Here is a 27,427-nt window from a genome sequence, read left to right as displayed (position 1 = left end):
GAACCCAGCACAACACGCAATATTTAGGATTTTCCTAGTAGTTGGATGTGCTGGCCAATGGTGGTTGAGTTTGTAGGTACACTACCCAATCTATGAGGTTATAGGGGACGGAGGGCGGGCCTAAACGTGCACCGGAAGGTTGTGGTTGAACTTTACCGGTGTGTAGCTAGAATTACCGCCGGACACGCACAAACAGTCAACGTGAGTAGCTCGCTAACACATTTGAAGGACAGTTGCATGAAACAGACAACTCTAAAACCGATGTCTTTATTACAGATAGCTGATGGTGTTACAGTTTTGTTGTCAGATGCATGTAAAGTGCTGCAATTGTTATCGCTAGGAACATTAGCAAGCTATCGTTAGCTCAGTCAGTGACCGTCAGTCAAGTCGACCAGGTCTCAGAGCATTTCGTATTCTTCTGTACGTAAATCCGAGACACTCCATTATGTATGATACAGTATCTTACGTTTGGTATGGTTGCATGAGACAGATGGTTACTTAAGGCCACAACGAAAGGGGATTGTGGTTGGTATGGGTGGGCATTTGCTACCTTGCTAACGTCACGTGTTTGGCTTAAATATCCCTTGGCCTTGACCTAGCTGTGTTAGTCTTTGTCCCAGTTAATGCGTAGAGTTGGATAGCTAGCCACTAGAACTATTAACATAACATAAAGTATCTCACCCCTTCTCACTCTTTGTGTCTCTCTCATCCTGCTTCAGCATGGGCAGTGTGTTGGCTGCCAGCTCCCCCCCTCCCCCAGGCAGTGGCGTTGTCCAGGGGGCCCCTGGGTTGGTGTCAGTCCCCCCAGGGTTCTCCATGCCCTCCGTCCCTCCCCCCTCTGTCCCGGGACAGCCAGCGGGTGAGATAGGAAGCCCCCTCCCCAACCCTGGTACCTATGAGGAGTGTCATCGCAAGTGCAAAGGTAAGAATCATACACAGTCATGTCATGCGGTACGTCATCAGCGGTGTACAGGTGCATCTTTCCTGTTCGAATAGACTGGGCAATGACGTTGCAGATTTTAGGCTCATATTTATTTGAGAGGTGTGTTTTTCCTCTGACGTACAATGTTTTCTGTCACATATTTTAGATTGTATTAAATGTTAAAATTGTTTGCATTAAATAGTTTCTGTTTTGACCATAGACTTGGACAACTCTAGTGTCCAAAGGTCAGGTTTAGCAAGGGCAGCACCATTGACTTTCACCATTTTGAAATCAACTGGGTGGGGCTATTGGTTAAGGAAGGATCACATAATTCCTTCCAGGTCATCAGGAGGGATCAGCCCATGAATTATACTTGTGAGCAAACATTCCATAGCAAACATTCCATATCTCTATGGTTCTAACGTCATTTCAGAGGTGTTCCCCATCCAGATGGAAGGAGTGCGACTGGTGGTCAACAAGGGCCTGAGTAATCACTTCCAGGTCAGTTGTGGAGCTAGAGGAATATATATTCTAGATGCAAGTTGAGGCACTTGCAAGTTAAAGTCAGCGTTAGTATGCATTCTGTGCAAGCTATTATACAATGAAAAGGAACTATCTAACCCTCAAGGCTGTAAAGCTCAAGCTGATGATTGTCCTATTTCATATGGATCAGAATACTATATTGTTTGCTACTTTATTGGATGTCTGCTGTATCTGTTCTACAGGTCAGTCATACAGTCACTCTCAGCACCTTGGCTGAATCTGGCTACCGGTTTGGTGCCACCTACGTGGGCACTCAACAGACAGGACCTGCTGAGGTAAACTGTCACTTGACTGGTCTGGAAAATGTCTCTCAGCCACTTTACCCTAATATTATTATATTCTAATAAAGTTGTTAATGTATGTATTGAACCCCCCCCAAGTCCTTCCCAGTCATGGTGGGAGACATGGACAACACCGGTAGTCTGAACGCCCAGGTTATCCACCAGCTCACCAGCGCCGTGCGCTCTAAAATAGCCATCCAGGTACGTCACTGTGAAGAGTGGAACGCAACACCAGGATCAGGAAGTTTGTATATTAAACTTACTGTTTATTCATCTGTCCATTTCCAATAATGCCTTTGTTATTTCAACAGACTCAGCAGCACAAGTTTGTGAACTGGCAGTGTGACATGGAGTATCGTGGTGATGACTTCACCTCTGCTGTTACCCTGGGCAACCCAGACGTCCTCCTCGGCTCTGGTAGGATTGTTTTCTCATCAGACTTCACTGGTGGTCCATGATGCTGCAAAACGACCCATCTCTCCTACAAGCACATTTGTGTGGAAGCTTCATCACGTACAGCAATAATGTTCTTGTTACCCAGCCTTTTGATCACACGTTATGATGGCTTCTGTTTACAGAGTGAACAGGTTGGTTATTATTCAGACATGAGTCCTTTATTCTTGTGCTCTATTGTAACATCTATGATGATGTTGCTGTCCTCAGGTATTATCGTGGCTCACTACCTTCAGTCCATCAGTCCAGCCCTGGCGTTGGGAGGAGAGCTGGTTTACCACCGGAGGCCTGGAGAGGAGGGAGCAGTCACCTCCCTAATGGGCAGATACACAGGTGAGACCCTCTCTGACCCACACCACCTCACCTTCTGTTAGAGCCAGGAGCTTTTTACTGGTCACTGAGATTAATATTCTTCTTGTTTTTACTCCAGGCAATAATTATGTTGCCACATTGACTCTAGGAGGTGCTGGTGCTCATGCAACATACTACCACAGAGCCAATGACCAGGTACCCAAACTAAGCTATCCTATCACCTAGCCCCCAGTCTAGACCACAAAACTCCTCAAACTTTAGTGTGGATCACTGTGCAAAATAGTTGGGAACCCACTGGTATCCTACCATCTCGTTACCATGCTAATGGAACATGCCTTTTCTGACATGGAGGTGTTAGCCCACTGAAATACTTGAGGCTATGTAGCAGCACAGTGCTAGGTCTGTTTGTGAGACCATCTTGTTGTCGTTCTACCAACTCAGCTGCAGCTGGGGGTGGAGTTTGAGGGCAGCATGCGGACGCAGGAGACCGCAGTATCGTTTGGGTATCAGCTGGACCTCCCTAAAGCCAACCTGCTCTTTAAAGGTAAGCCACTGTCTGTCCCTCGACAGCACAGCTATTCAGTCAGACCTCTAGGGTTAATTGAGTTGAGCCATTTGTCAATGATTGTCCCAGGTCTGAATTATTTCCTGATCTGTCCCTCCCCTCCATCCCTGTCTCCAGGTTCGGTAGACAGTAACTGGGTGGTGGGGGCGGTCCTGGAGAAGAAGCTGCTGCCCCTGCCTCTCTCCTTGGCCCTGGGAGCCTTCCTTAACCAAAAGAAGAACAAGTTCCAGTGTGGCTTCAATGTCACCGTTGGCTAGACCTCCTCGACACACTGGGCCATGCTTGGACCAGCACAGAAACACACAGTCCTGGGCTTGTCATGTATCTACTGGATTCAGAGACTCTCCTATACTGTGAATTGTGGGGCAGAGTGAGCGAGGGGGTTACTCTATACCATGGAGCCAGGCCTACATATTGTAGCACAAGTCTATTTCCTTCTGGTGTATATGTGATACCCAATGCATAGAGAGCATCAGGTGATGCAGTCTAACATGTGATTAGACTAATATTGTCGCTGTCTGATAACTGCATCTACATTTTTGGCAATTTCCAAACAATACAGAAACTATAGGAAAGGAAAATAGGGCTATATTTTACTGTTAACGAATATACAACTACAGTAGTATTTTGAATACATTTTCTTGGTCCTAGAGTCATGAAATGTTCAGAGTACACTTACTGCTTTCAATATATGTAATAGAAATGGAGTTGAAGTTCTCACCATACCGTGACAATATTATGAAATGCATTTAGAATCATAAACAACTTTTGTATCTTTGGTTTTTGATATTAAAGACCATTAAGGGACTGGTTCTGTGTCTGTGGTGCTATGAATGTGAAGAAATGGCAGTGCGTAGAAAAATATTTATCAATTATACAATATATTACTGAAAGTAAACCAGAAGAGAAAAGGCATCACGAATTTCAAGTAAGGTGGCAGCATTCAAGACCTCCTGGTGGAGCACCAGTTTCCAAACAGCCCATCACACACATGGTGATAACAGTTCTGAATGAAGTCTATTCAGGAAACTGCAGTAACGTTCATTCTTCCAGTGTAGGTGTCATTGCATGTGGAATTGTAAGGAGACTAATGCATCCAGCTGAGATCTAGAGGTACATAATCATACTGGCATAGGCTCTATAGTCCAACAGTAAACAAACTATGTTGTTACCAAACAGTGGTGGAACCTAACTCAGCAGGGACACTGAAAGCGCATCTCTGTCAACTGTTGCCCATGCTGCTGCTGACACTCATGATGGAGACATCTGATTGGGAGGCAGTAGAGACAGTGGCTGGGTAAGGGATATTGGTGTGGAGGAGGATAAAGGGAGGCTCTGGATAAAGAGGTCTCTGAACTCCAGGGGAGTAATAGGCGAGTAAATGCCCTATTTGAGCATCAGTAATGGGGGACTGGTGGTGCATTGCTGGAGGGTAGCTGTAGGTCCTTCTCTGGGTCAGGCTGATGTCTACTGCAGTCATCCTGTCGGAGTCAAGCCTCACCGGCAGCTGCTCGCCCTCCCGGATCTTCATTGGAGACTGACGGCCTGACAGGCTCTCTGCTGATTGGCTGTGAGGAGAGGGAGTGGGAGGTGCCTTGGGGGAATAGGACAAGCTGCGGTGAAGAGGCGAAGCTGTGGGAGTGGCCAATGGTGAAAGGCTGGGAGATGGAGAACCTGGGGACAGAGGAGGGATGTGATGAGTTTACTGTGCCCGAATGCATGATGCACATCAAAACACGTGCTCGTCTCACCATTACCTCTAATCTGTGACTGGGGTGTGCTCCTGTGTGGTGAGGCTGGTACACACTGCTGAGCTTTGGGCTGCTGGTTTCTGGAGCCCTTCCCTCGTAGTACATCTGTTACCTGAGGACAGAGATCTAAAGGGTTAGGTTACCTGAGAGGACACACATTAACAGTGCTGCAATGACAACTAGTGAGTTCACTGCATCTGTGGGGCCTGCTACTGAGTGATCGCATTCCTTAGATTATTTGTGTTTTGTTGTTGTGATGACAAGAAAATTGTTATTAGGTACAGCCACTAGAGGGAAGCACCCACAAGGATTAGTTCAGTCCTATGTCCACACTATCGTTCATTTAACCCACTAACTTCTGTTTTTAATTCTCCTACACATGTGTAAAGCTATTGATTGGTGTGAAACATTTGCATTAATTTTCTTCTCTCTCACCTTCTTGTTCTTGGCCACCATCGCGGGGGTGTCATTGTGGTAGTTCTTCACACTGCTGTCGGCTCTGTTCTTCAGTAGCAGCCTGGCTGTGTCTACCTGGCCTCGCCCACAGGCACTGTGCAGGGCCGTGTTCCCACTGTACGACTGGCCATTCACATTACAGTCATTCTGATGAGGAGGGGGCAGGGAGAGAGGAAGTGGGAGATTGTTGAGAAGATGTCAAAATAAGTAACACGGTTAGTCTTGGATGGCGATGTGTAACTAAACAGAATCACTTTGAACATTTCTTGTAAATCATCTTCTCAGAAAGGAAAGATAAACCTAAAGGGGAACAGGGGAGGATCTACAGACCATTTTAAATATAGATGAGCTGACTTCAGTAGAACAGCTGGTACAGCTGGAGTCACATACAACACACGTAGCCTTACCTCTATGAGGAAGTGCACCATGTCCATATTGTGGTTCTCTACTGCGTGTATGAGAGGACTGTGGCCACTCTTGATGTCCTGCTTAGAGAGAGGAGAATGGGGACTCTGTAAAGTGGAACTGGAATTAATTGAGTATTACCTGGTATTGAGTAACTGGATGATTCAGTATGCCAGAATAACTCAAAGCCCTTTTGAAATGGCCCAGCATTAAGGGGAGAGATGGAGAGTCAGGTGGGGGAGGAAGGTGACTGACCATAGCATTGATGTCTGCCCCAGCATCCAGCAGCATTCTGACCAGCTCCTTGTGTCCACCCTGTACAGCTAGGTGGAGAGGGGTGAGGCCTGGAGAGAGAGAGAGAGAGGGGGGTGATAAGCCGTTAGGGAGAGAATCACACGCGCACACGCTCCAGAGCCCATGTGTATTCTAGGGGTTTTCTGCTGTTTTGAGTACAAGGCAAACCATGCTGTGCCCAGACTTGTCACACTGGCATACAGACCACAACAGCAGGAAATGCCCTATTCCCCTCTCTGCCTCATACACCCACCACCATGGGACCCACAGCATGAGTCAAACAGGGGGGATAATGTGTGCTACATATAATGTTAGTATGTGTCGCAACTCAGAAATATTCCCACAATATGGGAATTCCTGTACATTAGGCATGAATGTTGTAAACATTGTGGGAGGGTTACTGGCTTTATTTGGGGTAGTAGCATACATCCTAGATCTATTATTGTTTTAGTCATGTCTGGCATGACTACCACAAAGGAGCTGGCCGTTTCTTCTATGAACTGTCAATTAGGTCACATTGGAAAGTTAAGAGGAATTTATGAATTGAATTTAAATTAATCCCCTGCATTGTCTCAATTGAAACAGAATTGAGGGCAATTTAGTAGCAGTAGTAACTTACCCTCATAGTTCCTGACCTCCAGGCAAGTCAAGATGGAGGGGTGGGAAAGGACGACAGAGAGGCAGGCCTGCTGGCCGTGTTCACAGCAGAGGTGGACCGTTGTCTGACCGTTACGGTCCAGAGCCCCCGGGTCAGCACCAGCACGCAGCAACGCCCCCACCATGTGGGCCTGATGGGTAATCACAGCCAGATGAAGAGGGGTCTGAGAAAGAGGGAGACAGAAAATGTATCTTTAGACAATCATTAAACAAGAACAAATGAAAACCAGGGGCGTCATAACTGTACATTTCACACTAAATATCTGCACGCACAAACATATTGAGATTTCTAAACTTGGCGCACGCCATACATACGCATGTTTCCCGGTTGTGTGCCCCTTTACTCTTTCTCCTTGTAGGCCTATGCTACCTCGTGGGTATTAAACCATCACAGAAAAAGTGAGACATTTTTTTATGTAATGATCATGGAAATGTAAAATAATAGCCCAGGAATTAGATGCCTGTTTCTAATTATTTTAAAATGCAAAGATAAATTCAATAGATTCTCACTAAAGGAAAATGCTTGCATCTTGTTATTACCTTGTTTATTGTTATGAATAAGCGTGTCCATCATATCCCCTATTTGCACAAAATACTAATCTCCTTCCTGCTTGCAATGCAATACTTCAACCACTAGAAAATGTACACACATGGTCTAAATTTTGCAGAGTCATAAATTATAAATGCCAACTTTTGCGTGAAAGCATGTTTGGGGGTATATTTTGTACATACGCACGGTTTATAAATGAGGTAAACCATTTTTTTTTTTTACCAAGAGCGGAGGAAGAAGAGATGAGGAAGAATAGTGTATTACTCCTGTTAATGGAATCGCATCATTTCATCTCCATCCAGTTCTGCAGGGGGAAGGTCACAAGAGCTTATAAACGGTGATAAGTCCCCAAACAAACCAGAGCCGCCCAATCAGGGCACAGAGGGCTTTCTGGCTTCATCAGCATTGGACATCGGCAGACAAAGATAAACGCCACACAGGATGGTAAACACACCATCAAAGTCCAAAATACAAATCAGCTAGGAGATGAAGATACAGCCACACAGGATGGTAAACACACCATCAGTAGGAGGTGAAGATACAGCCACATACATTTTTTTCTCGTTTCAAAATTAGGTGCACCTAAAGTATTTGAAAGAACTAATGCTGTTTCGAGCCAGGTCGAATGTGATGCTGTTTCGAGCCAGGTCGAATTCCAGAGACATGCCACTATGCAGGGGATTGCAGATTCCAACACGGGTTTATTGAAAGCACTGGATCCAGGATCTTCCAGAGATGATTGCCAATGATTCATTCATTCATAAAACCTGATTTGAAAAATGTTAACTTTGTTAGTGGTCCAATGTCCAGAGACATGCAGAAAGGGTTTAGGGAAGTCACTTGATCTGGAATCTCTCATTAATCATACTGAACAATCTCAGTGGTCAGGATGATAATTTAGTTTCACTTTTGATTCAGGAAAAGCACGTACTTACAGTGTGTGTGTGTGTGTGTGTGTGTTTCAGTAAAGAACAGCAGTAAAATACCAAAGCGCCGGCGGGAGAGAACACTGGTGAAATGCCTCCAATGTCTCAATGCCAGTGGCCTTCACTTCCTGAGAAAACACTCCTATTTCCCTGAATCGTCAGTTAGTCATGACTGATCACACACACCCTAGTGTTTGACCTCCCATGAACTACCAACAGTCTGACTCAGTCATCTTGTGCTTCCTAGAATGTCCCTGAACATGAAGCCATAAAGGACGTAACCGGCAACATGTCACAATACTTCATCAAAGGCACAGGTCAAATAAAGCCTTTTATGGTGGTCCAAAAACACTCCAAAGTTCATTGAGTTTAGTACTAGCTTCCTGTAAACCATTCCAGAATGACAAACAAAAACAGCACAAATAAGAGGGGCAGAGAGTGGGGAGGGAGAGAAGGGGGAGCACAGGGTAAGAAAGCCAGGGAGAGGAATAGCTGGAAGCGGTATAGGCATGGGGAAAGACGGGATAAGAGGGAAAATCCCTTCCCTCTCCCCTGCTGGCTGTGTGTCCACAGAGTTACATTCCAATGAAATGAGCAGATAAACCAGAAGAACAGAGGAGTGGAGGGGAGAGTTCTAGGTATGAGGAAAAGCCTTGAAAGGGTGGTTGTGTGCCAGACAAAGATAAGGATACAAAGAACAGGGGGGGGGAGAAGGTAAAAACAAAGAGAAATTAGAGGTGTGCATAGGGTGTACTTCCTGTTAATGTTCTAGTTGTGCAACTTCCCAGGAAAGACTAACAAAGTCCCTTACCATACCATGGAAGAGCTTATTTTACTAGTTCCTTACAAGTTTCAATAATTTGTATAATTTATGCAGTTATAGGAGGGGTCAACTCACAATGTACTGAGATAAAATCAGAGAGAGAGACGATCATCAGAGAGAGAGAGACAGCCAGAGAGATGGAGACTAGCGCAGAAAGGGAAAGTCCCAGATTCTACCCTCTAAACCTCAGCAACAAGGTATGTTGAGAAACAGAGCAGAGCAGGGGGGGGGGGTCATGTGACTTCTCAGAATGAGGATACTAAGTGCACATACACATGCACTGTAGAAGCCTCACACAATACACTGCATGCCACAAGCACACCCATACAGACAGACAAAGCATAATGTACAAAGTGGCAACAGCAGCGTTAAGGACATGGTCATTCATTTGCAATATCTGAACAGTTTCCAGGGAACTTGAATAACCTAACATGGGAGTAACATTGGCCAGAGAATTGGGAAGTGCACCAGCTAGTAGATGTCAGTGTTTGGTTAGTAGTAGTGACAGTGTTTGGTTAGTAGTAGTGACAGTGTTTGGTTAGTAGTAGTGACAGTGTTTGGTTAGTAGTAGTGACAGTGTTTGGTTAGTAGTAGATGTCAGTGTTTGGTTAGTAGTAGTGACAGTGTTTGGTTAGTAGTAGTGACAGTGTTTGGTTAGTAGTAGTGACAGTGTTTGGTTAGTAGTAGTGACAGTGTTTGGTTAGTAGTAGTGACAGTGTTTGGTTAGTAGTAGTGACAGTGTTTGGTTAGTAGTAGTGACAGTGTGGGAGTATCAAACAGCTGTTTCATAGCACCAGTGCTGCAGCTGATCTGGTAATCGCACAATGTGCACATGCAACTCAGTACTGATATTAACTCTGTCAAACCGTTGAATAAAATTGACCACTGAAGTATTGTTTGGACTGCACAACACATGTTGAACTGCTAGAGATTGCTAGAGATATTTTTTTGCTGACATAGTATGATTATCTGGCATTGCCAAAAGAGCTTGGTAGGCTTTATGTAAAGTTATTGTGGAGTGTGTTTAAGATTTTTATTTGGGGTTACAGACTATCCTATATAGTCAATTACTTGTGATTATAACGGACAAATCTAATAAACAATTAGAAAATGGGTTCTCAGGCTAGGCAATTGGTCTGTGCTAGATAACAAAAAGACCCTATCTGGTAGTCACATCGTGGCGAGCATCATGTCTCTCAGCCTGGACTGAAATCTCCCCCTGGCCCCTCACACGAACGTATACAGCCTGTCTGCTAGACTATGCACTACAGACAGGATATCACTGTAAATGCCTCAGTCTCACCTCAACGGTGAGAACACACAACAAATGGTACCTACGTTATTTCTGGTAAGTGAGAAATGTGTTGTCTGAAACCCCAGTTGTGCGTATGAAGGGTTCAGGGTGATTTCTCTGGGGTGATTAAGCAGACTAACAGAGCTGCAGAGGGAATGTGGCATTGACAGGGTGTGGTGGCACGCTGGAGGGAGGAAGTGGACTCATGGGGAAAGGCCATGGGGCGTTGATGGACTGGGAAAGGTGCAGAAGATGGAACCCAACAGAAAAGAGAACATCACTTCAGAACACAGGATACCAATCATAGCACATCCTTCCAAGCAATAGGCTTGTGCGTGTGACCTTGGCCTGCATTAAGCACAGGTAACCAGAAACTGTACATTTCTTCTGATAACCGGCAGCCGAGAGGTGTCTGTCTGTGTACGGTAAAGAGGCTGAGCGAGGAGGAAATCAAGGACTTCCTCTTTCACACCTTTCCTTATTGTGCTCTGAAGTCTGCAGTGAGTGGCAGGTGTGTGTGTGTGTGTACATGTTTTCCTATATTATCAGGACCCCAATGTCCTAATATTTCACTGTAATGTCCTGAAAAAGTAGGAAAACAAATGCTATTTTAAGCTTAAGGGTTTTGGGGTTAAGGAAAATAAGATTTTTACACTCCAATAACTCCTGACATTTCTGAAAACACAGCTGTGTGTGCTCGTGCATGTACCTCACCTGTCTCAGGTTGTTATAGATGTCCAGGTCTGTGTGAACCAGTTCCAGGAGAAGGATCATTCTTTGGATCTGAGCTTCCTGCCCCTGCACCACTGCTATGTGAAGAGCCCTGTAACACACACACACCCAAGTCAAAACTACACACACAAAAATAAAACAGGTACACATTCTTCCACACAAATTCTGATCTTTAAACCAATAAATGCACAAAATAAATTGACACACATCCTTTTCACACAACTCCAGCATGATTGTAAAGTGGCTGCTGATACGTCCTGACACAGAAACCCCCTGACTAACCTTTAAGCCAGAGAAATCCTATGGACTACAAACTGAATGACACACTAACTGGCATGTGATGGCTGGCTGGGTGGAAAACCATTACACAATTGCAGTAGAAAGTTTACACAAGCCTACAATATGTTTTGAGAAATTCAGGCTAACCCATAACCTATATATTACTGAATGACTGAGTACTGGCCAACTTCACTTGACCTATGACCTGATTCTCCACAACTGACAGTTAGGCTGAGAGAGCAGAGCAGTGTGGTGGGTGACTCATTACAAAGCCTGTAGAAAACTGATCAAGGTGACTAGGAAACTGATATTTATATAGTATGTAAAGTGAAAGAACAGAGGTCAAACATAAGAATAAGGAAGAATGACAGGAGTTCTTGGGGAAATAAAATATTATCAGAAGTTAATTTCAGTAAACTCGTTTGGTTTGGTGTAATTTCCTGTTGTGTGACAATGGCACAGCCCTCTGTATCGGGGGAGATAATCACCATTAAACCATTAGAACTACGATCTCTATTAGGGGCTTTCTGTGTGTTTTCATGTCTTTCAGCTTCCTCCAATGAATATCAATCATAAATGCAGAACAAGAGAAGAAAGGTTATGACAGGAAATTGGGTAGGGACATTTTGAGAGAATGATTTAAAAGTACCTTCACTGAGAATTTGGGGTTAGCACAAATTTACGGTAATGTCAGTTTTTTTTTTTTTGTCTACTTCCTGATCTGTTGTCCATTAAACAGAGTTACAACAGACTAAAACACATATTGGTGTTTGGCATGTCTACCTACTACACATACAACTAAAGTCTGAGGAGATGAGTAACAACATATTTGCATACTGCAAAGAGGAAATGGAAGATAAAGAACATACGTAGACCTACACATAAAGACCATCTTTCATGCATTGCTCAAAGACAACTCTGACAGCTCTTATACAAAACAAATTTAGCAGAAAACCTTTTTAAATCTCCAGCATCTACCTTGTTGGCTTTCTAACACTGGTCACAAATGGTACGTGATGCAGGCCTACACAATACAAATGTTATGTCCTGAGACAAAACATTTGTCATCCTCTTTCAGAGAGTTGTGGAGGAATGTATGACATAACTACACTGAACAGAAATATAAACACAACATGTGAAGTGTTGGTCCCATGTTCCATGAGCTGAAATAAAGAAATCCCAGAAATGTTCCAAAAGCTTATTTCTCTAATGTTTTACACATTTGTTTCCCTCCCTGTCAGTGAGCATTTCTTCTTTGCCAAGATAATCCATCCACGTGACAAGTGTGGGATTGATTAAACAGGATGATCAGTATCTGACCGTAAGGCGCTACATAGGGTACTACGTACGGCCCAGGACATCACTTGGGCCAAGCTTCCTGCCATCCAGGACCTATATACCAGGCGGTGTCAGAGAAAGGCCCAAAAAATTGTCAAAAACTCAAGTCACACTAGTCGTAGACTGTTCTCTCTGCTACTGCATGGCAAGTGGTACTGGAGCGCCAAGTCTAGGTCCAAGCGGCTCCTTAACAGCTTCTACCCCCAAGCTATAAGACTGCTGAACAATTTATCAAATGGCCACCCGGACAATTTACATTGACACCACCCTTTGTTTTTACACTGCTGCTACCCCCACATATTTACTCAGTACCGGAGCCCCCTGTATATAGCCTCGTTATTTTTATGTAATTCAACTGGGTAACTTTATTTTGATTTAGTAAATATTTAACTCTTTCTTGAACTGTACCGTTGGTTATGGGCATTTCACAAATAAATTAAATTAGATTTAATTTGAAATGTGCACCTTTTGCTGGGGACAATAAGGCGACTAAAATGTGCAGTTTTGTCACAACACAGTGCCACGGGTGTCTCAAATTTTGAGGGAGCATGCAACTGGTATGCTGACTGCAGGAATGTTCACCAGAGCTTTTGCCAGAGAATTGAATGTTAATTTCTCTACCATAAGCCGAGGTGGCGTAATTTTAGAAAATTTGGTAGTATGTCCAACCAACCTCACAACGTGTATGGTGTTCTGTGGGCGAGTGGTTTACTGATGTCAATGTTGTAAATGGAGTGACAGTGGGGATATGTTTTTTTTTTTATTAACCTTTATTTAACTAGGCAAGTCAGTTAAGAACAAATTCGTATTTACAATGACGGCCTAGGAACAGTGGGTTAACTGCCTTGTTCAGGAGCAGAATGACACATTTTTACCTTGTCAGCTCGGGGATTCAATCTTGCAACCTTTCGGTTACTAGTCCAACACTCTAACCACTAGGCTACCTGCCTCCCCGGTATGGACAGGCATAAGCTAAGGACAACAAACACAATTGAATTTTATCAATGGCAATTTGAATACTCAGAGATACCGTGAGTCCCATTGTCGTGCCATTTATCCGCCACCATCACCTCACGTTTCAGCATGATAATGCCCCATGTCGCAAAGATCTGTACACAATTCCTGGAAGCTAAAAATGTCCCAGTTCTTCCATGGCCTGCATACTCACCAGACATGTCACCCATAGAGCATGTTTGGGATGCTCTGGATCTATGTGTACGACATCGTCTGTTTTGTCACCAAAGCCCCATATACTACCCACCACTGCGATCTGATAGCTCTCCTTGGCTGGCCCTCGCTTCATATTCATCACCAAACCCACTGGCTCCAGGTCATCTATAAGTCTTTGCTAGGTAAATCTCAGCTCACTGGTCACCATAGCAGCACCCACCCGTAGCACGCGCACCAGCAGGTATATTTTACTGGTCAACCCTAAAGCCAATTCCTCCTTTGGCCGCCTCTCCTTCCAGTTCTCTGCTGCCAATGACTGGAACGAACTGCAAAAATCACTGAAGCTGGAGACTCATATCTCCCTCATTCACTTTAAGCACCAGCTGTCAGAGCAGTTCACAGATCACTGCACCTGTACATAGCCCATCTGTAAATAGCTCATCCAACTACCTCATCCCCATACTGTTATTGGATTTATTTTTGCTCCTTTGCACCCCAGTATCTCTACTTGCACACTCATCTTCTGCGCATCCATCACTCCAGTGTTTAATTGGTATATTGTAATTATTTAGCCACAATGGCCTATTTATTGCCTTACCTCCCTTATCCTACCTCCTTTGCACACACTGTATATATACTTTTTCTATTGTATTATTGACTGTATGTTTGTTTATTCCATGTGTTACTCTGTGTTGTTGTTTGTGTCGCACTGCTATGCTTTATCTTGGCCAGGTCGCAGTTGTAAATGAGAACTTGTTCTCAACTAGCCTACCTGGTTAAATAAAGGTAAAATAAAACATTTAATCGTGTCCCAGTTCTCGCCAATATCCAGCAACTTCGCACAGGAATTGAAGAGGAGTGGGACAACATTCCACAGGCCACAGTCAACAGCCTGATCAACTCTGAAGGAGATGTGTTGTGCTGCATGAGGCAAATTGTAGTCACACCAGATACTGACTGGTGTTCTGATCCACGCTTCTACCTTTAAGGTATCTGTGACCAACAAATGCGTATCTGTATTCCCAGTCATGTGAAATTCATAGATTTAGGGCCTAATACATTTATTTCAATTGACTGATTTCCTTATATGAACTGTAACTTAGTAAAATATTTGAAATTGTTGCATGTTGCGTTTTTGTTCAGTACAAATTGTAGTACTAGTCCATAGCATGAGCCAACAATGCCCTTAGCATCAACAAATTAAAAAGATTTCACAACTTATGTTGGAGGGCTCGTGTGTGAGATAGAGAGAGGTCATACAGCTTAGCTCTGTTTTACCAGGCAGAGAGAGACGGACTTGACAGCTAATGTAATATTTGGGTGCCAAGCCGAAACATTACATTCTTTCTGAGCTTGATTTAAGGCAAGTTCTAGCAGAACACTTATCAGCATACGGCCTTGGGTGGATCTCATAACTGCCTCTCTTGAAGACAGGTGCGTGCCTACCTGCACTTATGAGTAATTAAACCTAACATTATGCATTAGGAGTATATTGTGTTATACAGGGCAGTATGTTACTAATACAGACTGATCATTGAGACATTGTTCATCTCTGATCAACCTGTGTCACGTAGACCTTCATATTCAAACAGAGTGGCTGGGTGGATGCATCTTTCACAACACAATCACAACACAACACGTACAATGCATAGCACAGGTGTGGAGATATGTGGTAACATTATACAGAGCCTGAGGTTTGGAGGCGGGTGTTTGACTGATGTCAATGCAGAAGGCAGGTCTAACCAATCACAACCAGCCATCTCATCCGTGTAGCTAGTGTAACACAGACCAAAACATGTCAACAAACCATAGCCAATACAACCTTGCTTTCCGCATTTCCGCTTTTCTTGTTCAACTTGAGTAAACAAATCTTTCACATAGAGAAAGACACAATAGGGATGACAGTTTGTCTTTGTAAATGAAACCCATCTCCATACAAGTGTAGTTGTAACCGGCACTGTGGTGACTGATGCAACTGAAGATGACCACAAGACAGTCTCATAACAGTAAAACGTGCGACAGTGGTGACGCCCCTCTCTCGCAATCTGACCTGACTAATGGCCATACAGCACAGTGAAGCCACTCAGCCGTCTGATCAGTGTGAAAAGCAGAACTTGTGTTTGGCCGCATATGTCGGTTCTTTCCTAAAAAGCTCCCCTTTCTGGTAAGTGAGAACCACCCCTGACCACGTTCACAAGTGTATCCGTTGTAGGGCTGACCCCATTTTGTCAACTTGTCGATTGTTTGGTCGATAGGCTGTTGGTCGACCAACATTTTTTTAGTTAAGCAATATAAAAAAATGTTATGGCAAAAGAGACTTGTCGGATTCACATTTGTCTCAGTGGACCATTGAGGAGGATTGCTCATTAGTTTCACCAGTAGTACATTATTTTTGTTTAATGCATTCAATATATTATTATTATTATTACTACAGTCTTACCATTCTCATTGTCAGAGTGGACACGTTGTTTGAGGACCGCACAACCTAGGCTACACTTCTGAAGAACATGTTTTGGTTTATGTCATTCCATTTAGGAGTTGTCAATTTCCTCATTGCAATTTGTAGCGCTTCTGTCAATATTGAGTAAGGACGAGCACCTGACTATACATAGAAGTAGGCCTAGGCTACCTGGTCTGCGCACAAATGTAGGCCATAAATGTTCCCATTTGGGGATCTGATAATATTTCTGTCAAACTCACCACCACTGTGGAACTTCTGAAAGTCATTTTTTCTTGACCTCAAACAGTGAGTAAACTAAGGTCTGTTTTTACATTCATTGAGAATGTCAAGGTCGGCCTCCCGGGTGGCACAGTGGTTAAGGGCACTGCACTGCAGCGCCAGCTGTGCCACCAGAGACTCTGGATTCGCACCCAGGCTCTGTCGTAACCTGCCGTGACCGGGAGGTCCGTGGGGCGATGCACAATTGGCATAGCGTCGTCCGGGTTAGGGAGGGATTGGCCGGTAGGGAAATCCTTGTCTCATCACGCACCAGCGACTCCTGTGGCGGGCCGGGTGCAGTGCACGCTAACCAAGGTTGCCAGGTGCACTGTGTTTCATCCGACACATTGGTGCGGCTGGCTTCCGGGTTGGATGTGCGCTGTGTTAAGAAGCAGTGCGGCTTGGTTGGGTTGTGTATCGGAGGACGCATGACTTTCAACCTTCGTCTCTCCCGTACGGGAGTTGTAGCGATGAGACAAGATAGTAGCTACTAACAATTGGATACCATGAAATTGGGGAGAAAAAAGGGGGTAAAATTTAAAAAATGTAATTCAAAAAAGAGAATGCCAAGGTCATCCTCAACGTAGGTTATTTTTCGATAACCACTCAGCATGAAAGGGGGAAAAAAATGTCATGCTCTGATCCGGTGGAAACATACAATAAGCGTACCTGATTACCACTGGGTTCTCCCATGCAGTGAGGAAGCAGAATGAATGAATCTGCAGCAGTCTTTTCGTCACGTAGTAATAATGTATTTGTGGAGTATGTGAGTAGATGACAAACATGCATTATTGCAGCACAATGAGGATGACAACAGTAATGGCATCAGTTCTGATTAAAAACAGTCCCCAGATGAGTATATGCGAGGTGCCTCTCCCAACATTCCTTAAAAATCTATCAACACCCAACTGACCTAGTAACAGGTGTCTCCATTCAGTGCAATGGTGAGGTTATCACACACTTGAACAAGGTTAATCTCTCTCTCTTTCTCTCAAGATGAAACTGCTCTCTCTCCTGTTCCTGGAAGTGGGGCAGACCACAGCCCCAGATAACCCAAAGCACACTGACGCAGGAGCGCTGGGCCGCACTCAAACACACACTGACAGTGGCGTACATGCGGTATCCTGTTTGGGGGGAGGTGAGGGAATACGGGTTGCTGTGGCCAGCAGACCACCTGAGAGAGTTTTAAGACAGGTATATTAAACAAAAGGGAACCAGAAACACACCACAGTCCAACTTACAATACATCCTTTTCAGAAACCATTTGAGTCATTAGTAGGTGTTGGTAGCCAGAATGCATACATTTCTTACTTTTTGAAAACTGGACCCCAGTGGGAATTGAACCAACTCTGACACGCTGACATTGCAAGCACCAAGCTCTACCAACTGAGCCACCCTGAGACTGGAGCCTGACATAGCCTTTATGGTTGCCTGTTAGTTTTAGATGTTTTTTTTATTGAGCTTTAAAGCACTGTTTTTTTAGTTGTTCCAAAGGTCAGAACCAAAACGTTTGGTCATGGCCTTTGGAACAGACTGCCGGAGGATCTGAGGGCAGGCCTCAGAAACTGGAGACATTTTAAAGAAAAATCTTAAGACATAAGTAAAAGCAAGGCTAAAAAGGTTAAGGTGCTTTTAAAAAATACAATTTAAAAAAAAGAAATGGTACACAATTCTAAATTTATTTTAATCAATTAGTCTCATGACCACTTATTTTATTATTGTTTTACTATTTTATTTGTTAAGCACTTTGAAATGCAAATGTATCCTCTAAGAAATGTGGTATATAAATAAAAGTGTGATTTGATTTTTGCCATGGCAGCACTAAAGCTACTTCCTCCAGTTCATTGACCCCTCCCCTACCTACATGTCTGCATGGTTGGAAGCATATCCCTGGCCAAGCACAGCGGTGAGCCAAAGTTGTTGGGTACTATACGTGTGGTTTGCAAGAACCTGCTGAACAAACGTCATCCCCACCTGTATTCTATAAGCATGACAATAACCATTACAAATACATGATGTACTGTCCCCATGTTACTGCACTGACTGCACAGCTGTCTCTCATTCAAGCAGATAGATGGACAATGAACAAGGGAGAATGAGACAGGGGTGAGAGAAACAGGGGAGCGTGTGACAGAGGGGTGAGAGAATGTTAATGAGAGATAAGCAGAGAAGAGATCAAAAGAAAAAGCAAGAGAAATAAAGACAGAGAGAGAGAGTGAGAGAGAGAGAGAGAAAAAGCGGTAAATGAGGAAGTGAGGAGCGGATGTTTGGGTTTTTGAGCTCATTCATTTAAAAACACAGAGAAATGAAAACAGAGAGATACAGAAAGACCTGAGAAAACCGCAGTCACACATTGAGAGGCGCACGCTCAGAGGTTTTCCCGAAACTGAGGGGCTCAGAGGCGATGAGAACTGAGGATTAACACCCCATTGACGTAAGCACACACACACACACAGACACACTTGGGGATGGTGGGGGGCTGAGAAGCAGCACTGTCTTTCTGCTGAAATCTAACTTTTCATCAGACAGACCACAATACAAGTAGGTACCAGCCAGGGTAATGTACTTCTTTACAGTCTACCACTTCATCAAGTAGTTTGACTTCATAAGAACAGCACCCAAACATGAGAACAGCACCCAAAAGCCCCAGCGCAACCACCAAGGTACGGTTTGATTTAAAAAAAAATATATATTTTTTTTTTTAAAGCCACAAAAAAAAAAACGAGCACTGAAATGCAAATGAACTTTTATACGGATACATTTTCTTAAACATCTTGTGATCAGATGGCAAGGTGTTTTCTTCCTGATTGATTTCAGTGCTGGTCCCTGGGCTCTACATCACATGAGATCATCCCAAGCGGAACTGCTGTGTCTCGAAACCCACAGCCAGGTCTGCACTTTCTCGATCATGTGTTTGTTGTGATGGGATGCAAATGAGTGACACACAGCACTTAAACTACAGGAACATGACTTTGCAATGCCATTCTTGGATGGACTTATGATTTCAGTCACATGAGAGTTTTTGTATCGTCCTCGCATGTCTGTCAGTGAATGGGTGAGTGCTCAGGTGTTGAAGGTCAGAGAGGGCATCGGTGCGTGAGGTTGTTATTAACATGTGATTGAATGTACCCCACCCACTCCTTAACCTCTAACATAAGGTGACCAGACATCCCCGATATCCCGGGGACAGTCCCCGACTTTGGTGGCCTGTCCCCGGCTAGTACCGGAAATGTCCCTGATTATCCCCCAGAAAGAAAAGCAACTCTGAAGTTAAATTGAGGCTGATATTTCAGTAATCAAAAGCTGTATGCAATCGGATTTCAATGTCAAATTTGTCTCACCACTTGTATCAAACTTGTTTGCTCCCTTCTATGAGAACATTTGGTCAGTGATACATTGTAACAACTGCATGAACAACCATGCCCATAGCCAGAAAACCTTTCCAACAGCATAGGCTACCAAACTGGGGTGATTTAAAAATGACCACGGTAGGCTAAAATTAAGAAACATTTGAGGGGTTAATCCATTTGTGTTATAAATAATTAAAGTATTTGAAAGTACTACCGGAAATGTATAGTTAAAAATCGTTCCATGGGCGGCCTCCCGAGTGGTGCAGTGGTCTGAGGCACTGCATTGCGGTGCTAGCTGTGCCACTAAGGAACCTGGTTCGAGTCCAGGCTCTGTCGCAGCCAGCCATGGCCGAGAGACTGATGGGGCGGTGCACAATTAGCCCAGGATCGTCCGGGTGAGGGGAGGGTTTGGCCGGCAAGGATGTTCCTGTCCCATCGCGCGCTAGCGACTTCTGTGGTGGGCCAGGCACGATGCCTGCTGACATGGTCGCCAGGTGTACGGTGTTTCTTCCAACACATTGGTGTGGCTGGCTTCCTGGTGAAGCGGGCATTGTGTCAAGAAGCAGTGGGGCTTGGTTGGGTTGTGTTTCGGAGGACACACAGCTCTTGACCTTTGCCTCTCCCGAGTCCGTACGGGAGTTGCAGCGATGGGGCAGGACTGTAACTACCAATTGTGGAGAAAAGGGGGTATATATATATAAAGATTTTATTTTTTACAAAAAATTATAATTCCATGGGATATTTTAATCTTCTTTCTTAGTTATTTGTGTTGTGTGTTGTTATCTGGTCACCTTACTCTAATAGTCATCCCAGCCTCCCAGAGGCAAGCCTGTGTCTCATATGAATACTCACAAACAATGCAAACAGACACAGAACATGACACACACACACAGTACAGATCACAGAGGTCAAGTTCCATCCCAGAATCCCCCTCACCCAGTGACACTTTCACTGAGAAGCAGAGCAGAGAATTGACTCCATTAATCATTACAGAGACAGGAAGTGAAATTAAGGTAAAGAATGTGGTGGGTATAAGGGTACACACAGCACACTCCTCTCTCACCACCAATACCCCTCACAGCCAGGTGAATCATAGACCAAAACAAACAAACAAACAAGACTGTGTGACATCTCCTCTCCCTCCAACACCTCCACTGATCAGGGTCATATGTAAAATATGTTGAAATGGAAAACAAAAATGACTTACTGAACTCGACCCAGTCCATAGCTCCTAGCAGGAAGTCAGGGTTAGCAAGGAACCCTCATAGGGCAACAGTACTACTCTAGGCCCCATCTGCTACATGAGACTAACTGAAGTTCAATGCATGTAGGGTATTCAAAAACAAACATACGTGTCGCCATCGTTGTCTTGGCGAGTCGCCAGGGCAACATCTGCCAGCAGGTGTCCGGCGTGTCCCGGGTAAAGAGAGGACTGGAGGTGAGAGACAGGCACGTTCACAACCAGGGGTGACCTGCTGGGCCAGGAGTAGAATGGGTGCCCTGGATAGGGATCTGGTTGACAGAGGGAGAGAGGGAGGGAGGGAGGGGGCAGATTGTTTGGTACAATGCCATGAAATAAGGAAATTACAGGTGACCCATTGACATGTTTTTAATCAGTTCAATCATTTATCGCTGGAATGTCTGGCAAAACAGATTCTCAATGACTGGGGATCAAAAGCAGGACTAACCATCACTGCACAATGACACACGATCTATGAAGGAACACTCCACAGAGAAAATCCGTTTCTGACTCAAAGGCAAATGACCACTAACTGATTCAGCAGTATATTCTCTTTCAAACCAATACCTTTGATTATGATCAAATGAATACAGTTATAAGACGACTGTCATAGGATTACGCATGTTGTTTTGCTCTATTAGGAGAACAAAACTATGAAAATGCGATAGGATACACTCTGAATAATAAAAGCCTGTACACTTTCATTTTAATATTTGTTCACTTGTCTTTTGCCAGGGCGACTAACTTACAGTAAGGACGGGGTGCCTGCATTGAACGAACCGGATCGATGCTTTGGTGTTCATTGTCAAAACCGCTGGCGGCGGACAATTGTCTGTGTGAGACCGATGCCAGGGTACCAATGCTCTCATCGTCGTAGCTCTTTAATAACATCTTTGGAGGACTCGGTCTGCTGCACAAGTCTTTGTTTTTGTAAGGGGATAAGCGCTCCTCTCTCCCGGGTGGGGTACGTGACTGTTCCGGCGTCTCCCATTCAGAAGGAAATGGACGTTTCCTAAAAGGAAGCCACGAGGAAGATATGTTCTGTGTTCGTGTGTCTGTTGTGCTGCTCTCGCCAGGGTTCGGAGTGAATGGCGTGTGATAAGTTGCTGCTGGTGAGTGTTTTTTCTCCAGAAAAGCCGGGTTTCCCGTTTTCACAGGAGGTTTTATCAACGATACTCCACAACGATGCTCCAGCGGCTCCACAGTGTGGCTGGGATTTCCGTTTGGACCGTCATCCTCCGTGAGGGGGGCAGCGGGATACTGCATTCTTACACTGGCGGAGCGACCTTTGCTGGTGGGAGTCCTGTCGGCGCCGCTCCCACGCTCCCTGGTTGTGGTGCTCAGATCTAGCGGCACTGTGGTTTGAGTCTGGTGACTGGTCATGGTCCTCGGCATGAACACGGATCAAGTATCCTGGAATCAGCCTCGGGTGTTTGTCGTCTCAAAACATAGCAGTGATTCAAATGTCAATTCAATTTATGTTTTCTATAGCCTAGGCACAGTCTCCTCCACGAAAATATCCTAATGTTGTTTTGATTTGGGAGTTTAATAATGTAATTTGCCAAGCCAATACAAGAATGGCTCGAGGCTATTCTCCAAATCCATAAATGTTAATTTTGAGAAAATTAGTGTAAACTGATACTAATTTAAGTTTCTTCAATTAATTAAAATTAATTAAATTAATTAAAATCAACTGACTTAAAGTCAATGTTCAGAATGATAAATATAAATCTTTTAAATAACCTAACTGACGGTAACACACCTGCAATATAACTGCAGGTAGTAGGCAATTGAATAAAATCAATAGGATATTATGTTCCTTCTTTTATTGCAACGAATCAACTAGTCCGTAAACGCGCTCGCTCGCTCTCTCTCTCTCTCTCTCTCTCATTCACTTAACCAAATCCGCGAAACTGGGGCTTTCCCTTTCGTATAAGAATTAACTCTTTACCTTCCTGTTTGCAAACTGAAACAATGCGTTCTGACGGTCTACTTTTTTTTAACCAACAACTTTAAGATATTAAAGGTTTAGTGTAGCCTACGTAACTGAAGTGTTCATTGTTAATTGAGGCATATATGATTGATTTAATTCACTTAAATGTTAGAATTCCTGTTTTACCCCGGTTTAGGCTATGGATTAATCTAGTATGTCAACGATGCCAAATGTTTTTTCTGATTTTAATTTAGGACTAGCACAAACGCTGCTAGAGATGGCAAAATGGCACGCAATGATCGAATTCTGCATAGAGAGCATTTTGGCACCAGGAAGTTGCGAGGAAAAATGGTTTGCATGTGATCTAATCTAGGGGTCTCAAACTCATTTCATGGGGGGTCTAGTGTCTGCAGTTTTTTCCTTTCAATTAAGCAATAGACAACCAGGTGTTGGCAGTTCCTTACTAAATTGTGTCCTTCATTCATCAATCAAGTACAATAGAGAGAAAACCCTCAGCCACTCGGCCCTCCATGGAATGAGTTTGACACCTGTGATCTAATCGGTTGATCATATGGTGTTGTCAGTGTCATTCCACTGTAGTTTCCCAGGGTTTACCAATTCAGTGGGATCTCCCCACAGTTGATAGGCCTATTGGGGATAAACTCATATCCTGTAGCAGTAACTGGATGGAGCATTGACTGGATGACTCTCTGTCTGACCATCTGACCTCTTGTCATTGGAGAAAATAACCTTCTGGGCGGTGAGCCACCCGGAGGTTTGCCAGTTCAAATCCCGGGTCAGACAGGGGAAATCTGATGGCCAAGGCATTGTGCCCTTAAGCAAGGCACTTAACCCCCCACAACTCCTCCTCCACGGACGCACAATGTGGCAGCCCCCTCCTCCAAACTGTATATGTATGTGTGTCTTTTGGAGGGGTTGAGATAAAGCAGAGGTCAAATTTCAGTGTGACCTTATGTACAATTGACCAATAAAGGGATCCTAATCTTAAATAGCCTTCTGATCTGGGCCTCTGTGTTATTGCACAACTCACTCCATCAAACACCACACCTCCCCGCAATACACACACACACTTCTCAGCCAACCTTGTCGGTGCCCGCCCCCAGCTGATTCTTCAGTTACCAGGGTCAATTTGGGACTTTCCTCAGATGTATCGAAGTGTGGAACCGCCAACGGAAAATCAAGCTTTGTGTCTAAAGTCCCTGAAACACCCTGCTGAATCTGTGCTGACACGTTGTGCAGCTGCTGGATACAGTAGATAGTCAAGGTGTCCTGTGTGCCTTTGTGTGGGATGTGGTGGGATGGTCATGGTCATCACCATGAACTGTTGGAGGCAGGTAGCCTAGCGGTTAGAGAGGTGAACCAGCATCCGGAGGGTTGCCAGTTGGAATTCCGGATCCGATGGGAAAAATCTGGTGGGAAGTGAACTGAAACCAGAGGGTTGCTCGTATCAAATCCTAGATGCCATTACTTGCCATTGTGCCCTTGAGCAAGGCACATTAACAGTTCCCTGGGCGCTCAGTGTGTCAGTCCCGAGCACCTCTCCAAGAAAAGCCTGTGTGTGTATGTGTGTCGTTGGGTTGGGTTAAAAGCAGATGTCAAATTTTGGTTGGACCTTGTGTGCAATTGACCAATAAAGTGATCCTAATCTTAATCTGTTTGAGCTACCCTGGCCAACCGTACACTCATACAGCACCCACCTCTTCATGACTGTATGAGCGACTTCTGCCCTTATTTTATGTCTTTACACTAAGCTTGTCAAAATGCAGAAAAGTGCAGCATTCTGTTAAGAACAGGGCCTTGTCAGGATGGTTTTGTGGTGGTGTAGAGGTGAATGGACAGACAAGATGGAACACCCTGAGAGAGTGAAAGGAGGCAGGGCTGCACAATGTGCTCCAAAAATTGAATAGCAATTTTTTTTAAACACTATTGCGATTGCAATTTGACTTGCGATATAGATCAAAACACTTGGATGAACCATTTGAAATAGAATGATTTATATTAAGAAGCAAAGTGGAAAACAACATTGTTCTTGTTTGGAACAATCTGTTGACTGCATTACACCTTACAGAACAGCATGCAAACTTATAGTGAATCTAACAGCGAGGAGCAGCCATGAGGAGAGGAAGAGAGACGACAAACACACAGCTTATTGGTGTTTCAAAATATTGCATGCGATATGGATCTCTTGCTATATGGATATTGCACATGTCAGTTGCAATTTCGATGTGTATTCAATTAATTATGCAGCCATAAAAGGGAGCCATGGCCACCTAGTGTCATTAGATATACACTCAGTGGCCAGTTTATTAGGTACACCCATCTAGTACCGGGTTGGACCCCTCTATAGCCATGTTCAACAACAATGTTCAGATATGCTGTGTCGTTCAAAAGTTGCTCAATTGTATCAAGGGACCTAACGTGCGCCAGGAACACATTCCCCATACCATTACCACACTACCACCAGCTTGTACCGTTGACACCAGGCAGGATGGGGCCATGGACTCATGCTGCTTACGCCTAATCCTAACTCTGCCATCAACATGACGCAACAGGAACCAGGATTCATCGGACTCGGACCAGGCAATGTTTTTCCGCTCCTCAATTGTCCAGTGTTGTTGATCACGTGCCCACTGGAGCCGCTTCTTCTTGTTTTTAGCTGATAGGAGTGGATCCCGGTGTGGTCGTCTGCTGTAAAAGCCCATCTGTGACAAGGATCAATGGGATGTGCGTTCCGAGATGCCGTTCTGCACACCACTGTTGTACTGCTCTGTTATTTGCCTGTTTGTGACCCGCCTGTCAGCTTGCACGTTTCTTGCCCTTCTCCTTTGACCTCTCTCATTAACAAGCTGTCTCTGCCCACAGGACTGCCGCTGACTGTTGTGCGTGAAAAGCCGGCCATTTCTGAGATACTGCAAATAGCACTCCTGGTACTAACAATCATACCACGCTCAAAGTCTCTTAGGTCAATTGTTTTGCCAATTCTAACGTTCAATCGAAGATTAAATGAATGCCTCCATGCCTGTCTGCCTGCTTTATATAGAAGCCACAGTGACTCACTGTCTGTAGGAGTGAACCATTTTCGTGAACGGGGTGGTGTACCTAATAAATTTACAACAAACTGAATGTGACGGGCACTGGAGAATGATGAAGGGAAGACCCAGAGTCTCTGTAAACATTGCAGCATACACTTGGAGATCTCTTTGCTGCAGTGAGCAGCCTCACACCCTCGGACTGTGAGCTTGTTGCCAGTGTCTCCATCATGTGGATGTTGTAAGTATATAGCCTGGTTATAAAGAATTCAACCAGGCCAATGCAGTTCCAGTCTCTGCCACTTGTCGGCAGTAGAGACCCAATCATAAAGGAAAGGTGCATAGTGGTTTCTTCATTTGGTAAACAGTGACTTTAGCTTCATCATTATCAAGCATTTTATCTTAACACATCCCATGTCTTTCCAATGTGCACTGCTTAATGATGACTCTACACTAAACCTAACATCCATGCCTAACAGCAGCCAAGAGAATGGTTGCCTTTCGATGGGTGGCAAAGCCTCACACACTCTGCAATGGATTTCCTTATTCATGGTATTTTGGTATTTGTGTTTTATTAGGATCCCAATTAGCTTTTGTAAAAGCAGCAGCTACTCTTCCTTGGGTCCACACAGGACATGAAACATGACATAATACAGGACTTTAATAGACAACAGCTCAAGAACAGTACTACCGAAATGTTTTTATTTTTTATAAAAGGCACATGTAGCCTAGATATCAGCACATACACACAAACTATCTAGGTCAAATAGGGGAGAGGCGTTAAGCCCTGAGGTGTTGCTTTATCTGTTTTTTTTAAACCAGGTTTGCTGTTCACTTGAGCAATATGAGAGGGAACGGAGTTCCATGCAATAATGGCTCTATATAATACTGTACGCTTTCTTGAATTTGTTCTGGATTTGGGGACTGTGAACTTATTGAACTTATTCATGAGCTCAACTTGAACTGTAATTGTCTCGACAAGGTGAAAAATCAGACAATATTAAAATATGGACCACAACACTTGACAGTGTGTATTTGTATCATGTCTGTTGATTTGTGTTTTTTGTCCTGTCAACCAAAAATGAATAGAAAATATGCATTCATGAGTCTGTGGCGGTTTTTAGACACCTCCAACGTGCCATTAGGATGGCATTTACTGTTCTCTCTAGATAGTTTTCCTTTAGAAATGTTACAACAGAGAAGAATATGGTGCTAACAGTTCAATTCTGCTTGGTCCCACGGTCTCACAAAGGGAAGACAGCCGTTGAGGGCTGCTTTACACATTAAACATCACTGGGCCTTGACCTGCAGTGCAATGACTTCACATACATGCTGTAGCACAGTGCTCTTCATCTTAGTGAAATCTAATCACTATAAGTTTCCA

At 44.1% G+C, this 27,427-nt stretch overlaps 2 protein-coding genes across 2 annotated transcripts; one reads left to right on the top strand and one right to left on the bottom strand.

Annotated features, from left to right (window-relative positions):
• Positions 1 to 116: 116 nt before the first annotated feature.
• LOC139389943 (mitochondrial import receptor subunit TOM40 homolog) lies at positions 117 to 4,105 on the top strand. Its single transcript, XM_071136983.1, has 10 exons — positions 117 to 201; positions 720 to 922; positions 1,356 to 1,423; positions 1,648 to 1,740; positions 1,846 to 1,947; positions 2,058 to 2,163; positions 2,410 to 2,532; positions 2,630 to 2,706; positions 2,953 to 3,055; positions 3,194 to 4,105. The coding sequence occupies exons 2-10, from the start codon at positions 721 to 723 to the stop codon at positions 3,331 to 3,333; spliced, it is 1,014 nt and encodes a 337-aa protein (XP_070993084.1). The 5' UTR covers positions 117 to 201; position 720; the 3' UTR covers positions 3,334 to 4,105.
• Positions 3,648 to 22,902, bottom strand: LOC139389933 (B-cell lymphoma 3 protein homolog). The gene is made up of 9 exons (XM_071136971.1): positions 21,810 to 22,902; positions 21,173 to 21,332; positions 10,947 to 11,055; positions 6,602 to 6,803; positions 5,944 to 6,032; positions 5,691 to 5,768; positions 5,263 to 5,430; positions 4,834 to 4,939; positions 3,648 to 4,750 (listed from the first exon to the last, which is right to left on the bottom strand). The coding sequence occupies exons 1-9, from the start codon at positions 22,453 to 22,455 to the stop codon at positions 4,299 to 4,301; spliced, it is 2,010 nt and encodes a 669-aa protein (XP_070993072.1). The 5' UTR covers positions 22,456 to 22,902; the 3' UTR covers positions 3,648 to 4,298.
• Positions 22,903 to 27,427: the final 4,525 nt, after the last annotated feature.

This window comes from Oncorhynchus clarkii, chromosome 3 (genome assembly GCF_045791955.1).
Source record: "Oncorhynchus clarkii lewisi isolate Uvic-CL-2024 chromosome 3, UVic_Ocla_1.0, whole genome shotgun sequence".
Lineage (NCBI taxonomy): Eukaryota > Metazoa > Chordata > Actinopteri > Salmoniformes > Salmonidae > Oncorhynchus > Oncorhynchus clarkii.
The sequence above is the reverse complement of the archived record's forward strand: the minus strand, read 5'-3'. Positions and strand labels throughout refer to the sequence as shown.

Bases quoted from the DNA above. Each gene is read 5' to 3' on its own strand.
- LOC139389943 (XM_071136983.1), top strand. From the start codon at position 721: ATGGGCAGTGTGTTGGCTGCCAGCTCCCCCCCTCCCCCAGGCAGTGGC. The intron at 1,424-1,647 runs GTCAGTTGTGGA...TCTGTTCTACAG, and splicing joins GCCTGAGTAATCACTTCCAG to GTCAGTCATACAGTCACTCT. The intron at 1,741-1,845 runs GTAAACTGTCAC...ACCCCCCCCAAG, and splicing joins AACAGACAGGACCTGCTGAG to TCCTTCCCAGTCATGGTGGG.
- LOC139389933 (XM_071136971.1), bottom strand. From the start codon at position 22,455: ATGCCGAGGACCATGACCAGTCACCAGACTCAAACCACAGTGCCGCTA. The intron at 6,033-6,601 runs GTAAGTTACTAC...CTCTCTCTCCAG, and splicing joins GGAGGTCAGGAACTATGAGG to GCCTCACCCCTCTCCACCTA. The intron at 4,940-5,262 runs GTGAGAGAGAAG...CTCTGTCCTCAG, and splicing joins TGGTGGCCAAGAACAAGAAG to GTAACAGATGTACTACGAGG.